The following is an 11696-nucleotide window of genomic DNA, read 5'->3' as shown; positions in this document are numbered from 1 at the left end:
AGTAAATTATTATTGATTCACAATTGAGTCATTTTCACGTATCAAAATTATTGGGTATAAAAATATGTATTGTTTTAAAATTGATAAACTGAGTTATAAAAAAGAGATAAAGAAATTAGGGAGGAAACAAAAGAATTAAAGGAGGGTAGATTACGATTTCTGTAAAAAAAAAATTTCACAAATATTGTTCAGGATATGTTATACCTTATGTAATTAAGGATGAGATATCTCATGAAATAAGGGCTGAATAACGGGTCTTGAGATTTGAGAAGAATTAATTTTTTGAAAGTAAACAATGGTTGAAATTGGATTAACAAACTCATCCTATGGTTATCAAGCCAAGTATCCGATGCGGTATTAAAAGTGAATAAAAATCTAAAGATGAAGATAATAAAGCTCTAAAAGGCAATGTTTATTATATAGTTTTCCATAAACAGTTTCTCATTCATAAAATAAGGCAAATGCTATCATCTACTTCTATTCACTTTTCCTAAAACCAAACTTTTACCTTCTTCTATCTTCCAAAATAATCATTATTTTTCACCAGTTCCTAAAAATACTATTACATAATCGTAACACAAAATATCAGTTGTACATGTCAAGAAATTGTTTCTTTAATTTGAGTACTTTTACTGAAAGGGATTCTTTTCATCACCCCACCTCACTCACTATACCCCATCCCAGCCCCACTACCATAGGTATGGCATGTATTCATAGATTGGTCTATTTCTAACCAGAACATACCAGACCTGGTAGTGACATTCTAATTGGGGCGGCACATTTTGCCATGGTCCAACTCGATCACCACTTTGGCAGGTTACCAACGGTACTTCTGGTTTCAGGCAGACAAGGTTTAGGAACTTGGATGCGTCGGCAACTTTATCGTACCTGTATAACCAACGTACACAATAAGTTGTCATTAGAGATTCCACTTAAAGAACACAAGTAGTGGTTCGAGAGAACGTTCGATTTCGACTCTTTCTCCTTTCTCCAGCATGTTCTAAGTTGTCACATTAGCCAAATCTTTGACAAGAGCCATATATTGAAGTAATATTTACATGAATAGGAGAATGCAAATGTAAAACAATATAGCATGAATCTTCAAGTAATGAAAAAAAATTTGTAGTTCCTCGAGTTTGATAATGATCACTGCACCACATCCAGATGTATACGTCATCAAACATGGGAAAAAAATTAAGGACATTAAGCTAATTCGTGTCCCGTGGATATTTAGCCAATTATCCAGGACTGAAAGGGACTGCAAGAGTGCCCCTTTTCTTCAGGAAGAGGGTTAAATGAAACTTCATATTCATACTTTATGACTGAAAACTACACATGCACAAAACTAGGAATCTTTACAAACACCCCGCCGACTCTCCCTCCCCCACCTCTCACACACACAAAATATGGAAAGTCTAAATTCCTCAGTTGGACTCATATTTTTCTCATCAACTTCAGTCAAGTAAAAGAAACTCATTCACATTTGAGAAATGCTCCGAACTCCGAAGCATATAATATTTGATGAATGTTCACAATAACATGATAGTAGATTTTAAGAACTTTACAACAAATATATCTGATTTGAGAGGATAATAAGCTAGCAATATATCACATCAAAGATGAGAACATCAAGCCCCGAAATCCATAATGGCACACTGGTGAATTTTTAAAACAAACTCTTCGAAACAGAAACGCTCTACACGTTTCAGCTGATTTCGCTGCTATTAAAATCAATAATCTACACAAGAAAGGGTGAATGTGTACCAAAATTCCTTGGATAGAAGCATTTAATTAGACAGTTTTTGAGCATTTTCACTATTCCACTTCAATTCTTTGGCTATTAAATGCACAATGTCATAAGCTCATTACTCATTGTACAAGCCTTAATCCGAAAACCCAAACCATCTGATTAGACAATTGATCAGGTAATAGCTTAACAAGACAATGATCTGTGGCTGGTTCAATGGGCCTGCTGCACTACCAGAGGATGGAAAACAATATCACTGCAAATATTTTTGGAGGTCTTTGAACGCCCTATTGTATCTGAAAAATCTTATATTTTACTATCATTACAACCATGACACACTAAAAATGGTAATGTTCTATTTCAAAAAAAAAATGGTAATGTTTTGAAGTACATTGGCACATTAATAATAGCTACGCTATTTTTGCATTCAAAATAAAAACAATTAGACAATAGGATTCACGCGAATCAAGTAACATGGCAAGAGGTAAAAGGAGTGATATAAAGAATGGCTCAGAGACAACTGCTTACTAGCCAAGTTCTCATAGCTCTTTAATACAATATATAGAAGTAAATAAATAAAGAAGGGCCAGAAGACAAGATACAAGTCAAAGCACTAACATTTTCTCATCCAGTAGCTGTATATAAAAAAAAAAAAAACCGAACTAATCTTAGTCAAAATATTTAGAGACAAGTAGCAACGATGTAGCAGAATACTCACGTAGAGACTGGAAACTATTAAAAATGTTCAAACAAAAAAGAAAATTCTAGATAATTTTGAGATTGAGCGTAAGGTTATCCTAAGAATCCCTTATCACCATGCAATTTATTATTAAATGTTTTGATTCCTACACATGAATTGGTAACTACAGTTAGATTAGGAGAATTCAATCTTTCCAGCATCTACTTTAACCAATAGCCCTCGATTAATGCAGTTAGTTATCTAATCCAACGAACTCGATCATCCAAGAATTTGTTTCAAATTTCAATCTATCAAGGTGCTGCTATAAAATGTTGTAATACCTTCTACTTGGTAATTATGTCATTGAAAGGATGGTAAGCCACTTTTATTAATCCTCAAATTATCTACAGTAAAATCATTTGTGTTTTCAATATTTCTTTACCATACAGACTTATAGTGCGTGCAATATGATAAACTCTGAGTGGAATAAGGAAACATTATCACCAGAAAGCCAGAGAGGGCACTTCTAGCATGACATGGATGTAAATGTTGCATAACCATGGCCACAATTGTTTATGGAATTCAAACCACAAAATTTGCAAACTAGTCATCTCTTCACACATTTACATGTTCGTTGTCCAATATTTTAATTTACTAAAGTGAACATTCCAGCAGCCCTAGAAGGAAAATGATATAAACACAAATCAAATAATTAGAACATACCAGCGCCCTCCATAAGATGCATCCGGTAGCAGTGAGAATAAATTATATTGATACTGAAATTTAAATGACAACAAGCTGGCACGAATAAGACCATGAGGACTTGACAACATTTGAGGGAGGAAAACTGTATCGTAAACGGCTGTTAAAACAGCCAAACGTCCTCTCGAAAAAGGGGAAAAAAATCTGCTAAAAGTTGGGACAATCTCTCTATTATGGGAAATAGTAAATGTCTTCGTCTACCATAGGAAATTGAACTAGGTTCATATAAAGTTTAATAAGACAGATCCAGTCCTTGCTAAGATCACTGAACAGAAACATGGTGGTATGTAAATTGTTGGAGAAGCGCAGTGGATGTTAATCTGGAGTAACAAAAAATGATAATCAAGCTGACGATAAAAGAATCTTTATCTTTCTTATGCTACTTAGTTTAATATTTTTTATTTTCCTCTTAACCTCTGAAAGCATGACATTTTGATCAGAATCACTGCTCATTATTCATCATAATATTGATATTAGGAACATAAGCTGACTTACAGAAAAGCATTCATTTGTCTAGAAACTAAATAAATCACTATCTTGGAACCACATGGGTACGGAGTACTCATGAAATCCAGATTCTTCCATTCATGTTGGACAACCTAATATCCACACTATTTAAATACTAGTCCTCTGGCGACTGGCGACTGGCATCTGCTTAGACTGCATATTCTCTGATAAAATTTCATTTTGCAACTTATTTTGCAACTCTGAAAGAAGAAATGGTCCGCTCGAGTGCTGATTCCCTTTTGCTTTTCTATTTTTCACTCATGTTCTTCACCACGATTAAGATGCTCACTTACATTTTTGTATATTCTATCGATTTGTAGGATAAAGGGCAACCCTTCAACATGTGGGAAGGCTACGCAGATTGGAAAAATAGACCAGCCCTCAAAGACCGTCACGGTGGTGTGCCTGCAGCCACTTTTGTCTTGGGTAGCGTGTCTCTAAGTCGATAATAGTTCTACTTGCTGTATCATTAATTTTTTATCCTGTATAAATACGATAGTTTTAATTCTTTAACTTCCTATACTAAACTTATAGTTGCAGAAGTCTTGGAGAACCTAGCATTCCTTGCTAATGCAAGCAACTTGGTACTTTATTTGTCAAAGTTCATGCATTTTTCTCCGTCAGCTTCGGCAAACATCGTTACCAACTTCATGGGCACTGCTTTCCTCCTCGCTCTCCTTGGCGGCTTCTTATCTGACTCCTACTTCACCACCTATTCAATCTATCTAATAAGTGCAACAACAGAATTTCTGGTAACGTTTGGCCTACCTTCAAAACTATAATGACTTGGTATTCATGGATTTCAATTTTATAACTATTCATTTGCTCAATAAACAGTCAACCAATGTTACTTAGAAATTATAAATTGAACACTCCAGAGCTAAATAATTACCCTGTATTCATCACACTAGCAAGGTGAAAATTAGTACTGACTACTGAGTTTCACAGATGAGGGAAAGATGCATAGATACCTAAAACGGTTATAATAATTATTTGGTTATAATACACTCATGCTAAATAAAAGACACCAATGCCAGCTTCAGTATTTTTACGGGGTCTGGTTTAATTGAAGAACAGAGTCCCAAGAAGGGTCAAAGCTAAAATTTGCTGGATCAACGCCAAGCACAATATTGGGTTAGGATTCAACAAACTAAAAGCATGAAGAACCATCTGTTGAATTTAATGAGAAAACAGTGTATCATACCTCTGTGTGGTCACCAGATTCTTCATAATTGATGCCTAACACCACATAATAATTTAATTCATGATCATGCACGTGACTAGTTAACAAAACAATTTTACGGAAGGCATAGGTATGACCCCCTGGTTTGAAGTTGGGTACCCAAAAAGCAGCAAATTTTTCATCTATCGTGTACTTCGCTATACTCGTAGGTGTTATAAAGCATATGATTTGTCTGACTCCCAGTGATTATGGTGCAGGGTCTGTTGATACTCACCGTGCAAGCTCACACACCTTCACTGAAACCACCAGTTTCCGCCTCAGTTAACAGAAATGCGTCAAGCGAGGAAGTTAACCGTGGGAATGCAGTAATGTTATTTGTAGGCCTCTATTTGGTAGCACTAGGTGTTGGAGGAATAAAAGGTTCACTTCCTCCACACGGTGCGGAGCAATTTGATGAGCACACTTCACATGGAAGGAAGCAGAGATCAACTTTCTTCAATTACTATGTGTTCTGTCTCTCTTGTGGAGCATTGATTGCAGTAACATTTGTGGTGTGGATTGAAGATAATAAAGGTTGGCAGTGGGGACTCGGAATAGCAACCGCAGCAATCTTGATCTCCATACCAATTTTCCTCCTTGGCTCTGCTAAATACAGGATCAAAATTCCCACAGGAAGTCCAATTACAACCATATTGAAGGTACGTTTAAGAAGTAGCTAATAGCTTTAGAATCTCTGAGAAGTTGAAAAGGCTAAACTATTTCATTTTCAATAGGTAATAACAGCAGCATTATACAAGTATTGGACTTCAAGGAAAACAAACAGTGCCGCTGAAAATACAAGCCCAACCCCATCGAATACAAAGGTGACCATTGACAATGAAGAAAACATTACGAGAGATCGTAATTTCCTTAACAAAGCATTAGAGGCCACACCAACCCCACCATGGCTTCGCTGCACGGTCAAACAAGTAGAAGAAGTGAAATCTGTCCTTAAGATTCTTCCCATATTCATGTCAACCATTATGCTTAACTGCTGCCTCGCTCAGCTTTCTACCTTCTCCATTCAACAAGCTGCCACCATGAACACTAAAGTCGGAACTTTAAGAATCCCACCTGCCTCTCTCCCGGTATTCCCCATCCTCTTCATAATGATACTAGCACCATGCTACAACCACATTATCACACCATTTTCAAGGAAACTGACCAACACCGAAATGGGAATCACACATCTACAACGGATTGGAATCGGGCTAGTTCTCTCAATCATAGCCATGGCAGTAGCTGCTCTGGTTGAAACAAAACGGAAGCAGGTTGCATTAGAATCAGGCCTAACAAACTCGACCCAACCTCTACCACTTACGTGCCTCTGGGTGGCGCTGCAATACCTCTTTCTGGGTTCAGCTGATCTTTTCAGCTTGGCTGGCATGATGGATTTTTTCTTCACAGAAGCCCCATATAGCATGAGATCATTGGCAACATCCCTATCATGGGCTTCACTAGCAATGGGTTACTATCTGAGCTCGGTGCTAGTACACATAGTCAACTCCATCTCTGGAGCATTTCATCGAACCCCTTGGCTATATGGGACTAATTTAAACCACTATCGGCTGGAAAGATTTTACTGGTTCATGGGCATATTAAGTGTATTGAACTGCTTGTACTATATCTTCTGTGCAAGAAAATACAGATACAGAACATCACAAATTGATGGTCGGGAGGATGATGAACTGCAAAGCTCGTCACCCGACGTTTAAATATGTCAAGAAATGTACGTGTACCGTTCTTCCCATGAGAAAAAGATTCTGATTATATAGCCTCGGAATCAAAATCATGGTATGATCATCTTGATATTTCAGCTCATGTTTTCTTGAATAATATAATCAATAATAATTCTAAGATTTATCAATTGAATTGATGTCTTGCGCCATAAATTTATTAACATACATACCATAATCTCCCATGGCTCCCATGGTAAGAAATTATTTTAACCTTTGCTTCAAAAAAACAAAAAAGAAAAGAAATTTAACCTCTTGTACTTATTTTTTCACAATTATGATTATCAAAGAGATTTTGTATCTTCAAACCATAAATTCGAGGCTAATGGCATCGTAAAATACTTAGAATTAATGTATTATTTTTTCAATTCTTGAATTTTAGCGTGATTCACGGTTTCACAAAAGTTTAATAAACTCTTTTTTTTTTTACCTGTTTCACATTTATTGACAAATATCCTCCAACTTTTTAGTAACTAGCAATTGAGACACACCCGATGTATGTGGGACGTAATACATGAATAAAATTGGAAAGGGGGAAAAAAATTAAAAAAAAAATTTTAATTGAAAATAATAGAAAGAACATGGTGAGTGGAGGGGTATTTTTGGATTAATAAAATCCAAACCAACACACCAAACAGTTTTTCTAAGACTCTCACCTCAATAAAATAGTAAAGATAATATCTTTTGCCCACGAATTTAATAGAAAGTTTTGAGCTGCTCTAATTCTTTTTTTTTTTTTTAACAAATTTAAAAAGTAAAAGCAAATTAGAAAAAACAAATTAATAATGATGATGATGATATTGTAAACATATCAATAATAGACAATGCCAATGATTGCTAATCTAATTATTATGTTTATTTTATAAAATATTTCATTAATTTTTTTTTTGCATTATTATTATGAATTTGTTATTTTTAATATTATTATTCTTAATTACTTTATTATTACTAATGATATTATTAGTTATATATATAATTTTTATTATTTATTTTAGAAAAAACACAAAATCTAATAAAGTTTAATTTTCAAGTGGCTGAAGTCACTATTTGGCATTTCGATGATAATCCTCGTTTTCCTAATTTGTTTAAATTTTTACAATATTTTAAATTTGAAAAAATAATCTCACATATAATCTTATATTAAATTTATGAACAATATTATATATATATATATATATATATATATATATATATATATATATATAACCGTCCACAAATATTTTATTAAAGAACTTGAGGGTAAATTTGTCAATTAATGCAAAAAAATTTGTGCTGTTGGATCCTCATTCGAACAGTGCCCGAATAAGATAGCATAGATAAAATCCCCAAAAATGATCTTTTCAATTTCACGCATGAGAGAGTTAGCTACTTGTTTGAAAACTTTCAAGACAGTCTTGGATATATCCCCATAAATTTGTATTTGTTTGAAAACTTTCAAGACATGGATAATATTCCCATAAATTTGTATTAAAATTAAAAACAAAAAAAATATCGAACATATAATTTCAGAAATAAATTTAAATCAAAGTCTTCTATCAGACATAAGGGTTAGTACATGTCGCCCGCAGGGCACTATCCTGCGGATGATGTGTAAGTCTAGAGCTGTCAAACGGGCCAGCCCATGGCGGAACGGGCCGGCCCACCAAAAACCCACCTTTTGGCGGACCGACCCACCATCCTGGCGGGCCGAAAATCCTCAACCCAACCCAACCCAAGGTGGATTGCGGGATAGGCGGGTTGGCTCATGACAAATAAAAATAAATAAAAAAATTATAATTAATTATAAATATCATTTAATAAATAAATATTAATAGAAATATATTAATAAAAATTTAAATTATTGATTTCATGTGTGTAAATTTTATATAAAGTAATTAATACAAAAAAAATCATAATTTTTATTAAACAATACATATATCATAATAAAAATAAAAATAAATTATTAATCCTCCAGGCTCGCGGGCCAACCCGCGCGGGTCGCAGGCCTTGGCGGGTTGGCCCATCTAGGCCCACCTTTTGTTGGGTTGAAAAAATGTCAACCCAACCCACTTAAATTGTGTGGCAGGCCTTACCCAAATTGACGGCTCTATGTGTAACCCCATGATTGGTCAAAATTAGTGGGTTCCACATAGGACCCATTAATTTTAATCAATCATGGGCCGCCACGTCACCCGTAGGCCACTACCCTGCGGGTAGCATCTACTCAACCCAGACGTAAAATGGGGATCTATGCTGGTTGGTTAAAATCAGTGGGCCCCACGTGAGGCCCACTAATTTTAACTAATCATACTCTGCCACGCCCCTGGGGTGGCATAAAACTTTCCCATAAAATTACAGTTGGTGAGAATGATGACATATTTGTTGAATATATTAAATTTTCGCTATCTGACATATTATGTACAAAATGGATTTTGGAACATCATGAATTCGAATTTTAATAATTTTAAAATACAAGAGATATAATATCTACGTACACACTTTTGTACCAAGCTTCTAAAAACTGAGAAGTTTGACGAAGCTTCATGATCAGTGTTATTAAAACCGGACCGGACCGGCCGGTTCGACTGGTTCGACCGAGAACCGGTCGTCGGTCCAGTCCGGTTCTCCCCTAAAAACCGGAAAACCAGTCCAACCGGTCAAAACCGGTCAAAACCGGTCAAGAACCGGTTGGACCGGTCAATAAACGGAAAACCGGTTCAACGGGTTGAACCGATTGAATCGGTTTTTCGAATTTTTTTTACTTTTTTTTTTGAAAATTTAAATTTTTATTTTTAAAACTTTAAATTTAATTTTTTTTAATGTATATACACTATTATTTGAAATTTTTAATTCATTAATAAAAATTATTTTAATAGTTATTGGTTTTTTTAAAATTAAATATTTCATTATTTAAATAATTTATAACTATAATTGATATTTTGAATATATTTACATCTTTATTTAGCTTTCAAACTATGACAAATATATATTTTTTGTCTATTTAAATATATTTTTGAGTTTTTAAAATTCAAAATATATTATTTATTATATTATATTATATAAACGGTTTTCCGGTTGGACCGTCCGGTTAAAACGGTCCGACCGGTTGGACCGTTTTTTTTAGGTAGACCGGTTCGATCACTGGTCCGGTTATAAAAACACTGGTTTCAATTTTCTTAAGTTTAATTAGGTTTAGATTGTAAGGTTCTAAAAAGTGAGAAGCTTGACGAAGTCAAACTTCAAGCTTCACAAATTTAAGTGGGTTCAAAACAAGTTTAAGCATGTAAAAGTATTTTTTATTTTTGGTGTAATTTTGATTATATTAAGTTGATTATTAATGGAATAAATAACACATAAACTTAAAAATTTTAACATTAAATAAATTAATTTTCAAGTTATAAAAAATGTAAATCTCAAAATCACAAATTATTTGGAGTAAAATTTTGTGTTGTGTCAAGTTTCATTGCTTAGTGCAAATAAAGAAATGTACGAGACAAATTGAATTTTGATGTTTTTAAGCTTTTTTTTTTTTGTTTAAAAAATTTATGGTATTAAAATTTATTATTTTTTTCATATTTTTTGCATTTAATATGGTCAACTAAAAGGTTGGCCGTTTATTCCATGTTTTTGTCCAAAGAAAAATTTTGCTCACACTTCAAGCTTAATCGTTCTTTTTAGAACATTGTTCTATATATCTATACTAATATAAAGAATCTAATCATTAGAGAAAATATGACATCATATTTTTTTTTTCAAAATTATCCTTATATGATATAGATATTACAATTTTGTTTTTGTTTTTGTTTTTTTCTTAGTTTTTTTCGACACTTCAAATTACAGTTTAATCTCTTTATAATTTTTAATTTTTTACAGCTATGATAGTACTAATATTTGAATATAAATCAAATTAATTAGACTGTAGAAACATGCATCGCGTGCGCCCATACACTAGTTATTATAAAAGCATGACATGAGAGTGACTATTTTATGTCTTGGTGTAATATTATCCAATATTCAAAAAAATTTAAATTATTAAAAGTATTTTTCAATCTATATCTATATTTCAAAATTTTAATTAGATGACTATATCACTCCTAACAAAAAATATTATTTAAATTCATTAATTTGAAAATAATGAAACTTGTGATGTCTAAATAATCATTCGAACTATACAAGCATACAACGTGTTCAGATGACACTAATATAATCAATTGTAAAGTAAATATTACTTACATTACATAGACATGTGTGATATCCAATGTGATACCAAAAGTGATTCATCTAGCTCTCCGTTTCTCCTCTTTTGACGGACAAGTTTGTGATTGGGAATAGTTTAATTTAATTTCATTGCAGATAATTATCGGTATAAATAATTTCAAAAAAAAAAAAAAGACGAAAATGATATTTGTAAGAGTGATCCTGTAAATTTTCAAAAACCTGATACGATCAACACTAATATAAGATGATAATGTTATCATCAAACAGTTTTTAAATCAATGAATCTTTAGATTTGATCTCTGGTATTTTAAAAAGGAAAATATTTTTTTTGGTTCATTAACTTGTCCATGTTTTAGTTTTGATCCATTAATTTTTTAAAATTTGGTTTTGGTAAACTAACTTTTAATTTTCAGTGATTTTGGTCCAACTGCACACGTGTTAGGTAGACATTGACACACATAATTGAAAATTAAAAGTTAGTATACCAAAACCAAATTTTGAAAAGTTAATGGACCAAAACCAAAAAATGAACAAGTTAATGAAAAAAAAAAAACGTATTTCCCTATTTTGAAATGTGTTATTTCTATCAAAATATTTAGAATATATTGATGTGTCTCAGTGTACACGTGTGCAGTTGGACAAAAATCACTGAAAATTAAAAGTTAGTGTACCAAAACCAAATTTTGAAAAGTTAATGGACCAAAACCAAAAAATGGACAAGTTAATGAACCAAAAAAACGTATTTTCCTATTTTGAAATGTGTTATTTCTATCAAAATATTTAGTTAGTTTTATATATGGAGGAATCCACGAGCAGCACCACTAGTAATCAAGTTGTACATTGCAA

General features: G+C 33.0%; 1 protein-coding gene across 1 annotated transcript; it reads left to right on the top strand.

The window, feature by feature from the left end:
- Positions 1-1398: 1398 nt before the first annotated feature.
- On the top strand, positions 1399-6852 carry LOC140882027 (protein NRT1/ PTR FAMILY 4.6-like). Its single transcript, XM_073287752.1, has 5 exons — positions 1399-3910; positions 4016-4121; positions 4230-4447; positions 5136-5576; positions 5652-6852. Exons 1-5 carry the CDS (start codon positions 3908-3910, stop codon positions 6630-6632), a joined length of 1749 nt encoding a protein of 582 aa, XP_073143853.1. The 5' UTR covers positions 1399-3907; the 3' UTR covers positions 6633-6852.
- Positions 6853-11696: the final 4844 nt, after the last annotated feature.

This window comes from Henckelia pumila, chromosome 2 (assembly GCF_033568475.1).
Source record: "Henckelia pumila isolate YLH828 chromosome 2, ASM3356847v2, whole genome shotgun sequence".
Taxonomy (NCBI): domain Eukaryota; kingdom Viridiplantae; phylum Streptophyta; class Magnoliopsida; order Lamiales; family Gesneriaceae; genus Henckelia; species Henckelia pumila.
Note: the sequence above shows the minus strand (reverse complement) of the source record. Positions and strands in the feature narration are given on the sequence as shown.